Consider the following 20,814-nt stretch of genomic DNA (forward strand, 5'->3'; position numbering starts at 1 on the left):
CTGCCGTGTACTGTGGTTTTCTGTGATACAGAGGAAAGTAAAAATGAAGAAGATTCATTTAAACCTGTAACAGCATTGTCAGAAAATGTCATTTTGCCTTAGGATGAGAGTAGATTAAACTCAAAGGTAATTTAAATAAGGTAATTTAAAAAATAGTCACACAGGAAAAGGTTCTGTTATTCACACTTTATATGATATGTCAGCACAAAGTCCAGACTATGAAAATAGGAGAGAATGGGTCTGTGGACATTTTGAGCAAAGCCAAATAAACCTCAGCTAGCATCAAAGACTACATTTAGGATATCTCTTTAAGTGTCAATATGGATGATGACCCCATTACAATAACTTTATCAGTATTTAACACTAAGTCAGAAAATAAATCTGATAATTGGTCTACAATTCAAAAGTAAGGGCCTGGTGTATGACTACAAACAGAAGCAGTTTTAGTGGTCATGTAGCTATTAAATGGCCTAATACATATGACTCAAAGATGGTGGTTGCTCTTCATCGTCATCCAGTATTTCAAGGAATGTGAACATTAAAATAATGAGGTCCCAGTGAGTCAATCTGATTATCACAAATTAGGTCATTCACTTGAAAAGTGAGACCTCAATTAATCACATTAAAAAAAATTTGTTTGTTTTTTCATTTGGAGTCATATTTATTTGTATAAGATTTACATGATTTGCTCTTTTTAGATTATTTTTGTATCTATTTGAAGCAAAATCTCTGCCTTGCAGGGATAATAACAGAAAATGGAACTACATTAATAATTATATTAATGTAGGCAAGAGGTAGTCCAGGGTATACCCTGCCTCTTGCCCCATGTACTTAATCTTGGCCAAGAGGCAGGGTATACTAGAGACAGGCTCCAGTCCCCCTGAATCCCAGCAAGGATAAGCGAGCATAAGCAATGGTTGGATGTCCATTGGATGAATGTCTGTAATCTTTGCTTAGCAAAGTGTTCAGCACACATTCCCACCTTATGAAGTGTTTTTTTTAAATGACTACCAAACTGAAGGCAGTCATTATCTGAATCAATCTTCTACCATCTTACACTGCAACTCCTTACACTGCAAATTGGGTTCTCCCTCAATAGGTTTACCCCAGATTTAAGAGTAATAAATTAAATAAGGTAATACTTAGCTAGTTGACCAACAAATGACATGGTTGTCAAAATAATTAAAATAAACAATGTATATCTGTCACGGATCTATACAACAAAATCTAAATATTATCTTGTCATGATGTGTTGTGGTGGACCCAAAAGCAGCAAGTAAAGACGTGGTGCGGTTTAGAAAATTTAATTAACAAAATCAAAGTCCAACTCACAAAAAAAATTATATCCAAGGGAAACAAAAACAAACCAAATCCAAAACTGAAACACAAAGTGATTCTAAGGAACACTGGGAGAATGACAAGCATGGAGACAGCATGGAAATAATAAGACAGACTGGCGAGTTGTGACTGAAAAAGAGGAGCTTAAGTACTGGGAGGTAGTAATTGGAACAATGGCCTAGCTATGAGAAGAGTGATTGCAGGTGTGAGTAGTTGGCATATTAGCTGGCTGAGGGCTGGGGAAAAGGTGGCACATGGAAACTAAGGAGATCTGCTGGGGAACACAAAAGGGAGGAAATGGGGAGCTGAAAAATGCTTCTAATACAAAAGACACTAAGAGTAAGGAAAACCTGAAGAACTAGGATATGAGGGAACCCATAATTGAACCTAAATAGAATAGCTGATCTCACGAGAACTATGGAACATAGAGCTAGAGAAACTAGAAGATCTAAACAAAAAAAAAACTAACTAAAATTACTAAAGAAAGACTAACTGAACCTAGTGACAAAATAAGAACTAGTTTACTGAACTAACTACCCTAGGTTTAGTTATTTGTCCATGTCCGAGTCTATGTATATCTTCCTTTAATGATTCTAGTTAGGTTATTTCTTAAGTCCTTCTAGCTTCCCCTGTAGTGTTATTATATATATATGGGGGAAGCCTAACCCCTAACCCCTGAAGAACTAGATAACAAGACAGACTGGCGAGTTGTGACTGAAAAAGAGGAGCTTGCCTGTGTTGACTCACAGGCAAGAGAAACTGAGTGTACAAACAGCTTCCTCCGTATAACACTTACGGGGGAAGCTAGAAGGACTTAAGAAATAACCTAACTAGAATCATTAAAGGAAGATATACATAGACTCGGACATGGAAGAATAACTAGAAACACTGTAAAGGACTGAAAATAAGGAAAGCGATAAGACAATTCTAATTACACTAAATACCTCAAATAATAATAATAATAATATCAAAAGGATCATGAAGGGCTAAACTAAAGTGAACTAAAACATAAAACTAAATAAAATGAAAAGCAAAACCAACCCAAAAACCTAGAGTCCTGACATATCTAACTACAAAATAAAAACTATGTATGATTCCTGAACTATTGACCTGGACTTTTCATTTTAGAATCACATGAAAATCTCTTAAAATGAAAAGTCAGGGGAAACCACAGTTGTGTGATGTCACGGAAGGTCCCTGTGTGAAGTACATATAGAGCGAGTGCAGAGGAAGCGCAGTAAAGTGGAAGATCGAAAGAATGAAAATGAAGCTCCAGCTTATTGTCTTCTTGGTGCTTATACAAGGTGAGTTTACTTTACTTTCAGTACTTTTTCACCGCTAAAGTTAATTATTTGTTCAATCTATTTCGTTTTGGTACTTGTGAGAGAAATCTTCAGTAAACATATATTTGGATTTGTGGTTAAATGGTTTTTGGTTTCATTTTTAATTATTTTAAGGCAATCAGTATGGCCACTTATGTAACACTATTTTCTTATAAAATGTTCTTATTGGAGAACATACAGAAGCTGCTTTGACTATACAGAACCGACATGTGCTTGCAGAACAAGAACACATCTGTACTTCTTCACAACAGATACTCTCCTGTAGAGAAACTGAGTGTACAAACAGTTTATGTACAGCTTGAAAAATATTAGGACAAGTTTAAACTATACAATTGTGCACCATACAAATATGGTGTTGGCATTAAGAAACTGTTTTAATTTGTTATATTGTATTTAAGTTTATTAAAAAAGTTGTCAGTTGACTCACAGGCAAGATGAAGTACAAAGCGATTATTAAGACATAATCAAACATTAGATGTTTATCAAATTTAAACTCCCTATCAGAAATCAGTTCAAGTTTCCTGGAAAAAGTTCAGTAGATATCTAGGCCAGAAGTCCTGACATACTCATTTAAAGAATTAGATTCTAAAAATAAAATGAATCATCCCTTTTTGCTGTTTAGGTCGAAAGAATTTTCTATGAAGATTTGTTAATGTTTCAAAATGATTCAGTAGATGGTCCATTTGTGACTGCTGGCTTGAGTATGGAGATAAATTGCAAGATTGCTAACAAAGCAACAATCTGTTTAAAAAATGAACCACAAGACAAGCCTATAAAGCAAGAATGCAATTTGCCCAAATACAGTGCCAATACCAGTAAGACATGTTTTGCAAAATGGAAAGAAAATAATACATTTGTCATGTATAACTGGAATCATGCAAGAGCTGTATTTTTAATTTCCTTCAATCAAATCAACAAATTTTCACTTATACAATTACAGTCTGTAAAACATTCATTAGCAACAAATAAAACTGAAAATTAACCACAGGTAATAAATTAAAAACTGCTTATGTCAACAATCTAAAGATCTTGTCTCAAAGCTCAAATGTGTCAAACACTAATGTGTCAAGTTGATTTATTGATAGATTATGTCTTTCTTTTATTAGCAGTTTTATAATTGTATGATATATGTATTTCTATTCGGCTAAAAACATGAACTGCTTTTGTTTTTTTGTTTTTTGTTTTGCCTTGCATGAGCATTGGTAATGAACCTGAAATATTACAGAGAGACAATCTTGATAGCCTTTGAAGCCCACTATCTTGAGAAACGGTGTCAGTATGCCCCCACAAACTTATTTTCAAGATGTGTGTTTCAGCCTATAGGAAAGAAAAAAACACTCAAAGCCCCCTTCAGCAGCCTACATCTAATCTATATTTTCTCTCACACCCGCCCCACTTTCTCTCTCAGCTAAGAGAATTGACCACATTACTTCCTGTCACAGCAGAAAAGCAACAGGGGGTCTGCTTGTTTGTAGTGTTTCTTTTAAGGTCACACCACCTCCACACACACATATGCAGAGGCAGAGCAATGACAAACAGGGGAACAGATGAGTCAAGGTGTGAGAAGTAGATTTAGCCTCGGACAGCTGTGAGAAGGAAATATTATTTCATTGTTCCACGCTTTTATTGAAATTGTTCCAATGGATAGGTGTATGTTGTTTCTGCTGGTTCAAATTTCTCTGTCAGAAGTGCTGTCACCACAGCTCCAAGTTTAGACTTTCAAGAAACTCAAACTTCACCTTTATTTTTTCGCAGTTTCAATTGCAGAAAAGATGCAAAATGTGACTGCACTTAAGGGCTCCACTGTGGATCTACGCTGTCCTATTAGCAAATCTGATAAAGGCATCGTTGAGTGGAGGGACCCAGACAACAATATTATGTTCTTCAACAATGTTTCAGGTGAATATTTTACGTAGTATGTTTTAGTGAAACCATTTTAGAAAATGACAATATGTCACAATGATGACTAAGAAGCATAGAACTGTATTTTTTTTTTCTAGCAATAAAGGACAAACGATACAGCATCACCAAGCTGACCAACTCCCAGTTCTCCATCAGTATCACCAATGTCACCTTTACAGATGGGGGTGTTTACACATGCACACAATATAAACCCAAACTGTCAGTGAAGACTGTTAGGGTGACAGTATTGGGTGAGTTAAATAATGTAATCAAATAACAAAATATTTCTTGCAGCCACATTTTAATCCACATTTGTACAATAGCTTTTGAATTAATGTTATTTTTTCTTGTTTTTCCATTTATTTAAAGATCTTCCAAGAATGTCAGTGACGAGGGAAGGAGAGAAGTCTGCTGTAAAATGCACCGCTAAGGGAAACTTCCAACATCCCAAGATAACTTGGAAATTTAAAAATGAACCTGAATTTCAATGTATGTTGAAAAAGAAAAATGCAAACTTTAATGTGAAAACATATCTTGAATTTAGATTTGAAAGGGACAAAGATAGAAGGAAAAGCACATGACAAAGTATAAAAAAACAAGAGGAGTTGATGGAGTTTTTGGAATCTGCCAGGAAAATGTCTCTAAGGGAACAATAATAAAGTGGTATTGATACTAATCTTTACCCACAATATTGGGAACAAATGACTAGAGTTAAATAAATAATTCCTGTTGTAAGGTATATTGTCTGCTTAGTGGCTGTTGTTAATGAACACTGTTTTTTTTTCACAGTTCAAGGAACTACATATGAAGAACCCAAAACTTTTGTCACAGCAGCAATCTTATATGTTTATCCTGAGAATAGCAGAGTCACTGTGAAGTGCCTTGTTCACCACCCAGATCTACATGCAGGGCCTTTGATGCAGTTTGTGAAAGTTGGAAAACAGAGTGAGTTCCAGATATCTCTTACCATCTTTGTCAAATATCTCCCGGCAGAGAAAATATTCCCACTGGCAGGAGGTTTTATTGAAACCTGTTTACAGGAAAGTACTTCTCCAATAAATTGGGATATTTGCAGAACAGTGATAGTGTGGTTGTATCATCATAAAACCAGAGAAGCAACAGGTTTTTTCCCATCAGTTGCTCTGTCTCATTGGCTTAAGCTCTGAACTTCTGACCAAAATAACAGACCAAAACCATTTCCCCTTTCTGTGCACCCTAAATAGTTTGGTTTCCTCTATTAAGTTGGACAACATACGTCATTTGAAAATTATCCAGATGACAACGCATATCTTCCTATTACTTGTTTCTGATCTTTATGATGTAATGCTTTTTTTCTCTCACAGGAACAAAACCCATCCTCGCATCCACCTCTAGTCCTTCCACAGCACAGCCTCAGAGTTCTGTGAGGGTGCTAAGGACAACTTCAAGATTCTTCATAAGCAATAACCCAGCAGTCCACTTTTCATCCACAAACACAAATGGTCTCTCATTAGAGTGGTCATCTGCATCCAATGAGATGCTTACTGCCAGTGACCCCAAGACTTTCACTGCGATCCCTGCACCTTCTGTGGAGTCAGCTACATCTGTTCACTCACATTTCACCACTGGTAGGTGAAATTGATGTCATTTTAGAGCTTTCATACTGCAAGTGCTCTGAACAATATTTCCACTATTTGTGAGTATGTAGAGCAGAGAGACAAAGAGGAAATAGTAACAGCAGAAAAAGAAACCGGTCCTCAGAAACTACTGCAAATAAAGTGTTAATATATTAACACAAGTTTCATATCAGTAGAGGTGAATTTCCACTCATGCTATGTGTGTTTTTGTTCTTTAATAGTGAAGTTGAGTTGTTCAAGTTTTACCCAGGAAAACTCCTCAAAACCAACAGAAGACCCATAAACGCAGACATTTTTAGTGTTTTGTGATAAGTCAGTACTCTTTTGGCCAACAAAGATGAGTTTAGTGTTCTTTGACAGCCCTCACCCAAATGGGTACCAGAGCTTACTCCTGAGTTGGCTGCTGATGGATAAAATCCAACTATTTGTTTCCATTCACTGTGAAAAAAAAGAAAGAAAAAAAAGAAAGACAATGTCATTAAGGAAATACTTTAAATAATGGATAGAGCGAAGCCTGCTAGTAGCTACCACTTATTGACTCAGCCAAACAGAGCATTGGTTTCCAGACCAGAACCAGTGGAACCAGGTTGAGACACTACCAACCCTTAGGAAATTATAGCATGGGAGCTGGTGTAGTAAGTTATTTAACCTGTACATGAAAATTGACGACCCACATCCTGAGTTTTTTTCTCTGTCTGAATTTATGTAAATACTGTCTGGTGTGCTTTGCTAAGCTCAATTAATCTAAATTTTTTCAAATGGTTCTTAAAAAGAAATTTTGTACATGAAGGTCAATACAGGAAAAGGGGTCTAAATGGTGCATGTACAAGTTGTGGGTTTTTGAGATGGAAAATACAGATATCTCTCTTTTCTAATGCAGACTGTCATCAAACCTCAGCTGTGGGTTGTGATATTACACGATCTGTTTCTGATGAGGAGAGTTCAGAATGTGTGGTTAGCACTGTTAGTGTAATGGTGGAACACTAACAGTGATCTTCTCAGTGTAATGGTGGAACACTAACAGTGATCTTCTCAGTGTAATGGTGGAACACTGAGTTTCAGCATAGGTTTTGTGTGCTAATCTGATACCTGCACATGTTCATCCTTTTTTCATAATATCTCCAAATACCAAACAAAGTCTGTTTGAATTCTGTAAATTTGCCTGCAATAAGTTAGTTTGAATGTTAATTTTGAACTATTTATATGCTTGCTTCCAGTACTATCTACAGTGAACTCGCTCAATTCTACAACACCAGACCTAATTTGGAATGACACCACCTCTGAAACAACACCTTCGTCATTTTAATAGTTAGCATAAAAGGTCCTGACTATTAAAATGAAGAAAATGCGTTTGCTGACATCTAGTGGTGAAACCGGATATCCTCATTTAGCACACTGGCTGCATTAGCTAAATTGTTCATTCTCGCTTTACATTATTTAGTCTTTCAGAATACACACACTCTACATGAGATATGCCATCTATGGAAAGTGGAAGATGTTTTAAATACCAACAGTTAAAAGGAGGAACAACTAATCTGTCATTAACTAAATGTTTCTTATGTCTTTAAAGGTGATTTACTAGAGGACATAAACCTGTCTAATACTACAAAGATAAACATGACAGGTAAACACCACATGCTGTTAAATGTAGGGTCTTGACATGGCTGAATCATTGGTGGGCTTTTAGTGAGCTGTGCTATATCTTTTTCCTAGACCCTGATAAGAGAACAGAAAGGAAACAAGGCTCTTCCTTATTAGTACTTCTGGTGACATGCCTCATCTTTGCCCTTCTGGTAGTGGTCATTTTCTTTGCTATAAAGCTGAGGAGAGCACACATTGCCTGGAAGAAAGGTAAGCAGCCTAAGTCCTTATTTTCTGTGCAGAAACACACCAACATCAGATTTCTGCTGGAGCTGCTTTAAATGCTGTGAACATAGTATATAATGGTGCTTTCATTTGAATGTGCTTATCATTCACAAATATCTTACAGTTACAAGTTTAGACAGTTCTATGCCTCTTAGTCATCATTCACAAACATCTTACAGTTTTCATTGTTACAGAGAATGAAGACAGTGACCCATCAGAAACTAGCAGTAAGTCAAAATCAAGCCAAGAAGAAAAGAACTCCCAAGGGCAACGGCGAAGAGGTAAGGCAGTGAATTGTAATTCCTTTCATTTTGTAGTGAAACCTAGACAGCAGAGATCATAATCTCATGCATCAAATAGAGTTGGAACCCAAACAATGAATATTTTAATATTTTAATAAATGAGGGTTGATTTTTTTTTCTGAGAATGACACTGAATCCCATTTGAAAAAGATGACTAGTGTGGAGAAACAGTCTGCTTACTTGCCAGCCAGGAAATATTTTAAACACAACTTATGCCCATGTATGCCCACATAGCTATATGGAAAGAAAATTAGTTTAGATTATGCTGTTCCTGTAAGTTTACATTATGTTTCTTATTCTTTACAGTTAACGTTTTCAGTCTCTCTTAGAAGCATGGTTTTGAGTTTGTCTTTGTTTCTAATAAAAAGAAAAAAAAATCCCTCATTGTAAAATTCTCTGTTTATTTCACAGGACTCTTCAACACGGTATTCGCACAGTATGTTGTTGAGGATCCAGCAGTAATAACTTCAGTAACGAACCCAAATGCAATGACTCGAAAAGAAAGCGCCACCATAGAGCAGACCTCGCAAAGTCAGATGCAAGCTGCAGTCAGAAGCAACATAAAGGAGACTTCACTTTAATAACTTCAGTCGATAGAACAGGTTCATCATCAAATGATGAACCTGACCAGTAAAGTCAGATTCCCTGACTTTACTGAACCTGTAATTGTGTTTCCAGCAATTTCAAGGAGCAGCACAATAAAAGGAGGCATTACCTCACTACACTATTATAGTTATGAACCATCCTGGGATTGTCATTAAAAGATTATAAACTACTGATATGCGTGTTTGTTATCCTCAAATACTCAAATGCAAACAGTTTAAGTGTGTTGTTTGTGAATACAATGTATAAAAGTGCCAAAATCTGAAAATTACAACAAATCATGATACAGTACGAAGACAGTCTGTTGTAAAAGTCATGTATTTATGAGGAAATGGTCCTTTCTTAGATTTGAAATGTTTTTTAGATTTTTAAGTAAAGACCATACCATGGGAAATGGATATTTTTCTTTCCTATGTAATATGTGAAAATGAAGTGAAGTGGAGGAGTCTGCTGGTGTTTATGACTAATAACTAAACAACTGCATGTGTTCTTGATAAAATGCTTGTTTACACTGTTTACATGGAAAATAATGTATTTTTTTACACAGAAATGTAAGTAAATGTAAGTATATTTATTGGAATTTTGTACCAATAAATATATGTATGCATGTTGTACCAATAAATATTATTTTGCTACAAAATATTGTATGAGCAAGGACAAGTATCAATATGAATAAATTATATTTAGCAGTTTTTATCATTCTTATTAATTACGTGAATAACTAACTACAGACAAGTCCTCCCTAAACACTAGCATTATGAAACAGACTTTCTGACTAATACTGCACAGTCTCTCATCAAAGCAATAATGAACTGGAAGGTTACAAACACTTGAACCAAACAACAAGCATGGCACGTTGTTAATAAGTAGAAAAATGAACGGAAACACGTTGTTAATAAGTAGAAAAATTAACGGAAAGACATGTTTTCACTCAGCTGTTTTAATCTAAATATTATCATCACTTTTAAGAGTTCGTTTTGTACTTTAATAACGTGGTTAAACTCGTTATCAGCATCAGCACAATCCTTGTAAACGTATGCGCTTCAGCCAATGACCTTTTGTTCCAATAAAGGACGCCATGCTCACTCACGCACGTGTTCTCTCAAAGTGATTATGAAAGGCTTCAGCCGAAAGAACAGGAAGTGATGAGCATCGTCATTAGCGTCATCAGATATCACCAATGTCATTGGTGCTGTAACAACGACTGGACACTGATTGGCCGGCATGCCGGTGATATATAACGTTACGAGAAACAGAACGTTCCTTATCCTTCACATCCCAGAGAGGTGTCCGGTCTGTCACTGTTTCCCCATTCCATTTTAGCACATTCTGTCAACCCCGACCGAACGATTTGGTAAGATTCTTACTCGTTTTGTTAACAAGTCGATCTTCTTGTTTGGGGGTGTGATTACTGGTTTTGCTAACGTTTTCTTTTATACATACATCTCTAAAATAAGACGTAATTGAGCTCTAATCAAATTTAATATTGTTAATTGTATAAGCCTGACTGAAAGATGACTCTAAAATTAAACTGTTTATATGCCGGGATTATGAATATACGTTTGTGTTAGTCAGAAGCGTGTTCTCACTGCGGTAGGGGGAGGGGTTTCTGGAACATTCTCGAACGTTCTCTAATGGCGGTTAAGCTTCCTGCAGTCTTTCCGGGTATTTTTACCTGGGGTGAAAGAATATATTATATAATTTTCTGTATCCCTACATATGTATATTTTAAAATGTACTTGTTTTCATTATTATGCAGACTTCGAGGTTTTTTTTTTTTTAATTATACTTTTTTTTTTTTGTTAGTCCCTCTCTCAGTAAACATGTCTAAGGGACCAGCAGTTGGAATCGATCTTGGAACCACCTACTCCTGTGTTGGTGTGTTCCAGCATGGCAAAGTTGAAATCATTGCCAATGACCAAGGCAACAGGACCACACCCAGCTATGTGGCTTTCACAGATACCGAGAGACTGATTGGAGACGCAGCCAAGAATCAGGTTGCCATGAACCCTACCAACACAGTTTTTGGTATGAAAGTCTATTTCAATTCTAAATTTCCCATTCTGCCAGTTTTTCATGCTGGAAGTACATTTTAACACATTTCACTCAAGTGGTTCATCTTTAAGGTGCAGATTCCTACCATTTACATTTCCTACTTCCCAGGAAGGTGAGTAAGCTGATCCCTTACTCTGGTTACATGCTTGGCTCTTTTTTCTTTACAGATGCCAAACGATTGATTGGCCGGAGGTTTGACGATGGCGTTGTACAGTCAGACATGAAGCACTGGCCATTTTCTGTAATCAATGACAGCAGCCGCCCCAAGGTTCAGGTTGAATACAAGGGTGAAACTAAATCCTTCTACCCAGAGGAAATCTCCTCTATGGTGTTGACAAAGATGAAGGAAATTGCTGAGGCCTACCTTGGAAAAGTAAGACTTAATTTTTATGTGTGTGTGTATATACATTTTCCTGATTTTTATAAATTAAATGCTAACGACTGCCTTTATTATTTCAGACTGTCAACAATGCTGTGATCACAGTACCTGCTTACTTCAATGACTCCCAGCGTCAGGCCACCAAGGATGCTGGCACCATCTCTGGCCTCAATGTTTTGCGTATAATCAATGAACCAACTGCAGCTGCTATTGCCTATGGGCTGGACAAGAAGGTATGCAGGAATCAGTTTCCCATTTTAACTTGAGACTGAATTACTGCTATTCACTAATTGGCTTTAACCTGCTGAACTTTTAGGTTGGGTCAGAGAGGAACGTGCTCATTTTTGATCTCGGTGGTGGCACTTTTGATGTTTCCATCTTGACCATCGAGGATGGAATCTTTGAAGTGAAATCCACTGCTGGAGATACTCATCTTGGTGGGGAAGACTTTGACAACCGCATGGTTAACCACTTCATTGCCGAGTTCAAACGCAAGTACAAGAAGGACATCAGCGACAACAAGAGGGCAGTCCGACGTCTGCGTACCGCTTGTGAGCGGGCAAAGCGCACCTTGTCTTCCAGCACCCAGGCCAGCATTGAGATCGACTCTCTCTATGAGGGAGTTGACTTCTACACCTCTATCACCAGAGCTCGTTTTGAGGAGCTCAATGCTGATCTCTTCCGTGGAACTCTTGACCCAGTGGAGAAGTCTCTCCGTGATGCCAAGATGGATAAAGGTCAGATCCATGACATTGTCTTGGTAGGTGGCTCCACCCGTATCCCCAAAATCCAGAAGCTCCTTCAGGATTTCTTCAATGGAAAAGAGCTGAACAAGAGCATCAACCCTGACGAAGCTGTGGCTTACGGAGCTGGTAAGAACAGGATTAGGTCATTTTCCATGGTGATCCTCAGTCCAGTGTGCCAACAGATTTGGGATGTTCCTTTTGTCTCTACAGCTGTCCAGGCTGCCATTCTGTCTGGAGACAAGTCTGAGAATGTACAGGACCTGCTCCTTCTGGATGTTACTCCTCTGTCCCTGGGTATCGAGACAGCTGGAGGTGTCATGACTGTCCTGATCAAACGCAACACCACCATTCCAACAAAGCAGACCCAGACCTTCACCACATACTCTGACAACCAGCCTGGTGTGCTTATCCAGGTCAGGATGCTCTGGTCATCTTTAAAGGAGTGTGGCCTGATCTTGCCATGTTAAGGTGAACATGCCAATCTTGTTGTCTTAAATGGGTCGCAACAGGTCTATGAGGGAGAGCGTGCTATGACAAAGGACAACAACCTTCTGGGGAAGTTCGAATTGACAGGAATTCCTCCTGCTCCTCGTGGCGTTCCACAGATTGAGGTGACATTCGATATTGATGCTAATGGCATCATGAATGTCTCTGCTGTTGACAAAAGCACTGGCAAGGAGAACAAGATCACTATCACAAACGACAAAGGTAAGTTCTGGATTGTTTTGGCCAGTTCCCAAACATTTCTTGGCAGTTTCTAAATGCCCTCTGCTTTCAGGTCGCCTCAGTAAGGAGGACATCGAGCGCATGGTTCAGGAAGCTGAAAAATACAAGGCAGAGGATGATGTGCAACGTGACAAGGTGGCTGCAAAGAATGGCCTGGAATCTTATGCTTTCAACATGAAGTCAACTGTGGAGGATGAGAAGCTTGCTGGAAAGATCAGCGACGATGACAAGCAGAAGATCTTGGATAAGTGCAATGAAGTGATCAGCTGGCTAGATAAGAACCAGGTAAATGAGGGGGAGGGAAACCACCTGTTGAGCATTCCTAAACTGCCTTAATGCCCAATTTTATTTTTATTTCAGACTGCTGAAAAGGATGAGTATGAACACCAACAGAAGGAACTGGAGAAGGTGTGCAACCCTATCATCACAAAGCTGTACCAGAGTGCTGGTGGGATGCCAGAAGGCATGCCTGGTGGCTTCCCAGGAGCAGGTGGTGCTGCTCCCGGTGGCGGATCCTCTGGCCCAACCATCGAGGAGGTCGACTAAACATGCCATCCCCTCAAACCTACCTCCTGGGATGTTAAGACCGAAGCCCTCTTACAGCAGAAGTTACAAGCTTAAGAGTGTATTGACTAGGTCCATAACTGCATTGACACATGGAAAACTTGTCTGCAAACACTGATTTGACATGTCTTGTTTTATAGACTGTCACTTCCTTAAAAATAAAATTTGCAACTGTTGACTCTTGTTCAGTTTAAATTCCTGCAAATAATTTAGCACTTTGCTACTTTGGAAAAAAACAAACAAACTGGAAGAGCTTATATTTATGTGAAAATATTATTCTACATGGTGCTTAAACTCAATTCAACGCCGGCTACCTTTTTACTACACAAAAAAAAAAATGCTATAGGGTTGGGATCAAAAATGGCTAAGATATTTTTTTTCTTGTTATATACAATTGGTTTCATCTGTACTGATGAGGATTCTTGGCTGGATTCAAGTTCCATGTGATCTAACTGCCTTTAGAGGGCACTCTTGCATTTTCATACTGAAGTTCTCAACTGTACATCAAGCTAAGGAAAATGTGAGTTAAATATCCATGTTTTTTTTTTTTTAAGTAGGTTTTAGTGTGTCCTGCTTACAGCAAAATCCTTGTCCCACTGTGGGCATTGGTACTCATGTTAAAATTTAAACCAGCCTAATTTTTAACATGTTCTATAATTGTAGCACTGGCAGTGCAAGTGTACATTAATGGGTATAATTTATTTTTTATTTTTTTTACAAATGTACATTGTCCTGTTGCATACTAACGGGACAAGTGTACATTTTCAGGAATGTACAGAATTTTTGAGTACCTCAGGTTCTGGTGACTGGCACCTTTAAATGCCACTAATGGATTACAAGCCCTAAATATTGAACGGCTAAAACTTGGCCAGAGCAATGAACACCAACTAGTTTTAACGGAACTCACTCAATCTTTGTAAAGAAGTTTGTTTCCAGATGAACAGTATCTAAGTTTATATTAAATCATGTAAAGATGAAACTGATTAAATCAGATTTGGATTAGCACCTTTCTTTTAAAAGTGACTTGTTGGTGACTTTAGCCATATTTAGAGGCTACTGAGGTGATTGGTTCCACAAAAGGTCATCCATGACCTGACACTTTTACAGCTGATCAAAATATCTGCCACTTCAAACTAGCTCACAAGTATGAGTCGAGTGAAGAGATCTGTAAATATTTGGGGTAAAGCCAAATAACGGCATCAGAGCTATCAATTCAGTTTCATTTAATTCAAATCAGGTTATTTATTTGGTACCAAATGACAAATGGCTTTTTAAGACCATTTATAAATGATCCACCCATAATCCAAATTATTAGACAGTACAACTGGTGGTAACAAAACTTTGTATGAAGCTAAGGGATTTAAAACTCTAACTACCAATATTAACATTCTTTTTAAAGGAAACATGATCAGAATGAAGATTGTGTTTGTGGTTATCAGCCATTGCATTTATTTTTAAAGTCAGAAGTCCAGAATATCAAGGCTGCTTACTGCTAGTTTGAACATCGTAAATATTCTCTGTACCATGGAGTTAGAAGGAACACACTTGCAAGTTAGCTTTTAGATGAATGAAAAAAGAATATTGACTCAGGCAATATCCTCCAGCTTTTGCCTGAGTCAGTTGACAACTGGTGTAACTCGAAGGCTACACCATTTGGCCAGTAGGTGGCAGCATTTGTCTTATGATTGAGAATGAGAATATTACTAAAGCAAACGTAGCAACAATAAAATTCATGAAAGCCAGAGAGGCGTGTCCGGTGATTTGGACTCCAGTATTGATGCCTTTTATTTAGTTTAGTTTATTAGTTATTTAATGAACTAGTTAAAAATGTGACTTAGCTGAAATACAGGCAGAATGACAAGATTAGTTAATGTCCTGGTTATGAAAGAATATGTAATGAGAAATAATGAATTATCTTCATTAAATTTAACGAGAACAGATGTGCAACAAGAAGAAGGAATTACTGGTAAAACAGAACCTTTACATTAAAGTTACAAATGTCTCCTATCTTCATTGATGTGTTACTGTTTCTTTGTTTTTTGTAGCACACAAAGACATTATTACTTTTGCTGTTATTGGTATTAACATATCTGCGACAGGCTAGCGACCTGTCCAGGGTGTACACACCGCCTCTCACCCTATCTCTAGCTAACGTTCTCTAGGAACGTTAGCTAGAGATAGACACCACTAGGGACCCCACTAGGGACCCCACTAGGGACAAGGGTGTATAGAAAATGGATGGATGGATGGATGGATGGATGGATGGATGGATGGTAGGTATTAACATATATTTAGTGAGAATGACCTTTGTGAGATGTAAGATATTTAGGTTCAACGTAATGCATCTCATTCTGGTTTGTTGTTTTATTCAGTTCCAGCCCCCAAATAAAGAAGCTCATTCTTAACTTTTTTGTCATTAACTCAAAATTAATTACTTAGTGTACTTACACTAAGTAAGTACACTATAACGTTTAAGATAACGTTTAAAGTATATTGTTTTAGATAAAAATTGCTTTCATTTTTACATTAAAAGACTCATTTGCTTCAGTGAGACAGCAGACACAATTCTGTTCCCATCTGAATCCTCTTTAGAAGGCGCACTTGTCTATTCAAGACAAGTACGCCTTCTCACACAATGGCACTGCGTAGTTTTTCAATCTATTGGGCATCCCTCATCCTTGCCAGAAAAAAATATGTTTAAGCAACTGTATTCACTGTCATTCAAACCTATCTCACTATGTTGCAGTAGGACCGTAGAGTATGAACACTTTTTTCATTTCTCATTCATTGTTGGTCTTGATATTTTCCTAGCTTTGTATTTAGGCACGTGCATCTTTGTAAGAAATAATACGCTGTGATGCATTGCCAGTGTTGGGGGTATCACACCTAGCTGCATGTTGTCCATAATGCATTCTCCTACTTGTTTGAGGCTGAGTCATTAGAGAAACATCTCTTACCCTTTTAGCCTCATTGGAGTGAAGGGCCCTACACCACAGCAACTCTACCCCTAACACACAACAACATGGCAGGAGAATTAGGCTCCCCTTGTCAGCACAGTAAGCACAACAAAGAGGCTCTCTGCTATTTATTTTAATGAGATCTTTTCATCGCCATCAGAAAGAGCATTTTAGTCTGCAATTTTCAAGCCATTTTATAAGCTGAAAATTGCCATTTGTGAACCATTCCCTCGCTAGTAGCTCTCAAATACTCTCTCATTAGTGAGCCTGAGGTGAAAATAGAAAAAAATTATTTGTAAATACAGACTCATAATCCCCTTCATGTGTTTCAATTTCAGAAGTCTCTAATAAGGCCTTGCTTCTCTTTGTTTGAGCACATCATTATTTTAATAATGGTTTAATTCCCCTTTCTCCTTTGACCTTCCCCTCTAGACCTATGTGGCATTCAGCTCTATGGAAAGGTTAATTTGGGCTTAAAATGTCGTTAAAATGTCAATTACCAACAACAAACTATGCTTACTGTAGTCATGGACAAACTGAAATGTCCTTTTGAATACAACTCAGACTGCTGGGCCAGTGGCAGAAAACAGAGGTAGGGAGGGAAGACAAAAAGAATCTTATTACATTCTAAATAGCACCAAGGCTCTACTTTCAAAATTCACTGATTGTCAGCAAGTGTATGCAAATCTATAAAATTAGATAGCTTGGCAATATGCTGGTCTGTAGGTATGCAATAGCTCAATGTCATGGTGGAAAGACATCAGCAATAACTTTAGAGAACTAATTGTTGCTGGACATCAGTCTGGGAAAGTGTTAAGGGACCATTTCTAAACTTTATAGTTTTACTAACAAAAAATAATATTGTGGGAATCTTAATTAAGTCTAAAATCCAAATACAAGATGATCAGTTTATTTTTCCCATGATTAACAAGAAACCAAAGAAAATAGATGTACTTTTTTAGTTCCATAGACCTTTATAATTGTCATAACAATAATTTTGCAATAGTTCAATAATAGCAACAGTAGTAAGCACACCTTCTTATCATATGCACTTTCTGAAATTATTTACAGGGGTTATTGCTTTCTGAAGCTGCTTCCTTTGATTTCAGCTTCAAAAACAAAAGACAAACTTGTAGTATGCTGACTGCTTCAGTGAAAATCCAGATTTCAGAACCTTACTAATTCCTCAAAAGCCATTTAGTCAATAGTACAGCTGGAAATAAAAAAGTGGCTGGGGCACAGAGTTGGTGCAGGATTAAGACACCAGACTCATGAATAGAGGCCTCAGTCCTTGAAGAGACTGTCATAGGTTCGAGTCCCAGCCCCTTCACCTTCACCCTTTTCTCACAATCCACTTTATTAGCTAACAAATAAAGGTCTCTAAAGCCAAAAAAAAATCCTTTAAAATAAAAATGAAAAAATAAAAGGAGGCTACAGATACAAGTCACAAACTGGCTGCATTATCAATTTCAGTTCAGCTTGCATAATCAGGCCAGAAGATGTCTCCCATGTTCAGGTGCCATTTATTAATTTAACTACAGTTACAGTTCAGTTTGTGGACTTGGTTTACTTTGAAAAGGGAAGCAGTGAGGGTGAAAGGGTAACAAAAGAACATCTAAGCTGTGCATATCCAAAACTGTAGCCCTAGAAAGAAATGAAAAACAACAGGGAGACTCATTTAAAGCATCAATATTATAAATAAATTTAATAGACTAATTAATAATACATGGGTGGAAAAGGGAAAATGAGAGATATAAAAACAAGGTTGAGTAAAAAAAAACATTTTGATGTAACAACACACTAGCATATTCTCCACATGGAAACACTTGCACTTATACAACGTCACCTTCCTAAAATAAAGGCCTATGTAATGTTTTTGTTGTTGTTGCCAAAGGCAATTTTGGCAACAAAAAATAAACTATTTCTTTTTTGTAAAAAGATAGATGAAACAAAAATGAATCACTTTTGACAAAAAATAATTTATTTTAAGGATTGTTTCACAATTGGAAAAAATATGTATATCTTTCTTAAAAGCACTGTGAGAACTATGCAGTTAGATTATATTTCTGTTTCCACATTCCCATAAACAGCAGTATTTCAAGTCTTTTAAGTTGCAGTTATATAAAACAGACACCAGGAGCTGCACTATCAATGTCAATTCAGCTTGCAAAACCAAGCTATTGTTACTAGATTTGTTACAGATTAAATATTCAACAGGCTTCTAAATTTTTCAAAAATAAAATAACCATGACAAAATATCAATTAAATACTAAATCTTAAACACAGTATAAAACCATAGCCTCTTATGTAGAGAATTTGTATGATTGGCTACATTGTTTCCAGATGTATTACAGGTCAATCTATATAAAATTCAGGAGAACTAAATACCACCCAGACTAAATTTCAATTTTTAACTTTTTAACTGTCTTGTTTCACTTATGAGTAAGAGCTGAAGGGTCTATATTTACATTAAAATCTGGTTCTAAACTGAAAGAACCATTAAAGTGCAGCCATTTGTCAGGGAGAGTACAAGTCTAAATTGCTTCCTGCTGACTTTCTTTCCCCCTTTGCATCCACAATCAGTCTGTTCATTTAGTCATATTTCTTGTGTTCCTACAGTTTATAGTTTTTGTTGTTGTCTCAGATGATTGCCTCTGAAATATTTCTATGTATGACCGACCTAGTCTGGAAAATTAGCCTGGCCAAAGAGCCTAGCTGTTCTTCTCTGCATTCTCTTCCACTATATAAAAAGAGCCATGTCTGGTTATGCAGTGCCTATTAGGAATTGATGTGTACAACAAGAACATCAGAGACGTGTGTTTACCAATGGGCTCTTAGCTGTCCCTGCACCTGGCACAGTGGCATAATTGGTCAGGATGGGCTACATGGCCCATTTGTGGGGCCACAGTATTGTTTGTTAGATATAATACCCCCAGCCTTGTTCACCCATCTGAGCCCCAGCACTCTACAATGTCTCATATCATCACCATTTACATAGTCAAGAGCCGTTAGTCGTCTGCAGTGGTAAACAGAGCCAGAGCCTTTTTCTCTCTTTAACTCGTGTTTTTTTCATCTTCCCTCTGAATTTGCCCGTCGGCTCACAATTGCCTTATCTACCCAAAGGCATGTCTTATTTAGTGGAGCACCTAGGGAATAAAAACAGGAGCAGTCATTTGGGTGTAGCCTATTCTAGTCTGTTCTAAACGTATTCTTTCATTGGAATTGGCTGTGTTATAAGTAGGCTTGAATGAATCAAAATTAATCTGAATTAGTCATATTGAGTTTATTGCTGTAGTGTAAATAGTTAGTTCATGCAAGATTATTAAGATTATTCAGAGAAATGTAATTTTTCTTGAGGTTTTTTTCTTTTAAGATTTGCTAATCAGTAGTATCTATATATTTCATACAGTAAGTGCTTTGTACTAAATATAGCGTATTAATACGTAGAGCATCCAGCTATTTAGGTGGTATCTATATCCAGATTATCAATGTTTTAGGGTCAAATCTGAGCTCATCCTGTGGATTAAGAGTTTGATTTAACATACACATACATACATAACATACATACATTGGTGTATCAAAAAATTCTGTGCATCAGAATCTTTCTGAATAAGACCGCAGTGTTAAAGTTTTCTAAATCAGTATAAGTCTAGAAAAGCTTATTGTTGTTAGACCTTTGTAAAGCACCCCATTTAGTCTTTAACAAGAATTTCAATTCAAAGGCAAGTTGTGACAATTAGACGTGTAATTAGATGTACACAATTTTCTAATGCTACAAATGTTTAGCCCAGCTAAGTGGGAGAGTAGCAGTAGAAATGATTGGCTTCCTAGGAGCCTGGGCCTCCTTTGATATAAGACAGAAGTAGCAGATCAATCTTCTGCTATTGCACTCGGCCCTCAGAGTCCCTTCTTCTCTTGCAGGCCCTTACTTCAAAGTCAGGGGAACATAATGTACAATCTTTTAATAGCTTTAGACCAAAGCTCTTGGAAGCTCTCCGACACTGTATACCCTGCCTCAGTCTAAACACCTAATCAAGATTACTTGAGCTGGCCACAATAGCAGCTAAATGCAATTCAAGATCCACAGTTCCTTTGAAGTCTTCATTGCAAAAAGCAGATGTTTTCTGGGTACAGGAGGTAATACAGCTAGCTGCAATTGGCAGACTTTGTTGTGATATCCTCCTGCAGAAAAGCAATTATTCACCTATTTATGAGCAACTTACAGTGCTCATAATGCTTTCTGTACTGGACAACGTCTTCCAGCTGATTGAGATTTTTGTAATGGCTGTTAAACAACAGTGCTCTGGATATAGGTCAGGTGAGAGGAGATGAGTGTTTGTATTTGTATTTAGCTAACTTGTATTCTAGTCAGATTAGTTTTAGCTCTAATCTACTTTGCACTGAAGAAGTATTCCCC

The 20,814-nt window shown here is 37.3% G+C and overlaps 2 protein-coding genes across 3 annotated transcripts; both read left to right on the forward strand.

The window, feature by feature from the left end:
* Positions 1-2,482: 2,482 nt before the first annotated feature.
* Positions 2,483-9,605, forward strand: crtam (cytotoxic and regulatory T cell molecule). The gene is made up of 10 exons (XM_007541623.2): positions 2,483-2,642; positions 4,437-4,580; positions 4,682-4,834; positions 4,953-5,072; positions 5,373-5,528; positions 5,927-6,190; positions 7,770-7,823; positions 7,913-8,050; positions 8,260-8,346; positions 8,779-9,605. Exons 1-10 carry the CDS (start codon positions 2,597-2,599, stop codon positions 8,946-8,948), a joined length of 1,332 nt encoding a protein of 443 aa, XP_007541685.1. The 5' UTR covers positions 2,483-2,596; the 3' UTR covers positions 8,949-9,605.
* A 605-nt stretch (positions 9,606-10,210) lies between these two features.
* hspa8 (heat shock protein 8) lies at positions 10,211-13,618 on the forward strand. Of its 2 annotated transcripts, none has more exons than XM_016665792.1 (9): positions 10,211-10,324; positions 10,789-10,998; positions 11,193-11,398; positions 11,485-11,637; positions 11,721-12,276; positions 12,361-12,563; positions 12,660-12,858; positions 12,929-13,161; positions 13,237-13,618. In XM_016665792.1, exons 2-9 carry the CDS (start codon positions 10,794-10,796, stop codon positions 13,420-13,422), a joined length of 1,941 nt encoding a protein of 646 aa, XP_016521278.1. In that variant the 5' UTR covers positions 10,211-10,324; positions 10,789-10,793; the 3' UTR covers positions 13,423-13,618. The 2 variants fall into 2 exon arrangements, with proteins under 2 accessions (XP_016521278.1, XP_007541686.1); XM_007541624.2 differs by having other exon boundaries at positions 10,212-10,324; positions 10,777-10,998.
* Positions 13,619-20,814: the final 7,196 nt, after the last annotated feature.

This window comes from Poecilia formosa, unplaced genomic scaffold, assembly GCF_000485575.1.
Source record: "Poecilia formosa unplaced genomic scaffold, Poecilia_formosa-5.1.2 Scaffold620, whole genome shotgun sequence".
Taxonomy (NCBI): Eukaryota; Metazoa; Chordata; class Actinopteri; order Cyprinodontiformes; family Poeciliidae; genus Poecilia; species Poecilia formosa.

Excerpts from the sequence above, each read along its gene's own strand:
- crtam (XM_007541623.2), top strand. The coding sequence starts at position 2,597 with ATGAAAATGAAGCTCCAGCTTATTGTCTTCTTGGTGCTTATACAAG. Across the intron at positions 5,529-5,926 it reads TGTGAAAGTTGGAAAACAGA|GAACAAAACCCATCCTCGCA; the intron begins GTGAGTTCCAGA and ends TTTCTCTCACAG. Across the intron at positions 6,191-7,769 it reads TCACTCACATTTCACCACTG|GTGATTTACTAGAGGACATA; the intron begins GTAGGTGAAATT and ends ATGTCTTTAAAG.
- hspa8 (XM_016665792.1), top strand. The coding sequence starts at position 10,794 with ATGTCTAAGGGACCAGCAGTTGGAATCGATCTTGGAACCACCTACTCC. Across the intron at positions 10,999-11,192 it reads CCCTACCAACACAGTTTTTG|ATGCCAAACGATTGATTGGC; the intron begins GTATGAAAGTCT and ends TTTTCTTTACAG. Across the intron at positions 11,399-11,484 it reads CTGAGGCCTACCTTGGAAAA|ACTGTCAACAATGCTGTGAT; the intron begins GTAAGACTTAAT and ends TTATTATTTCAG.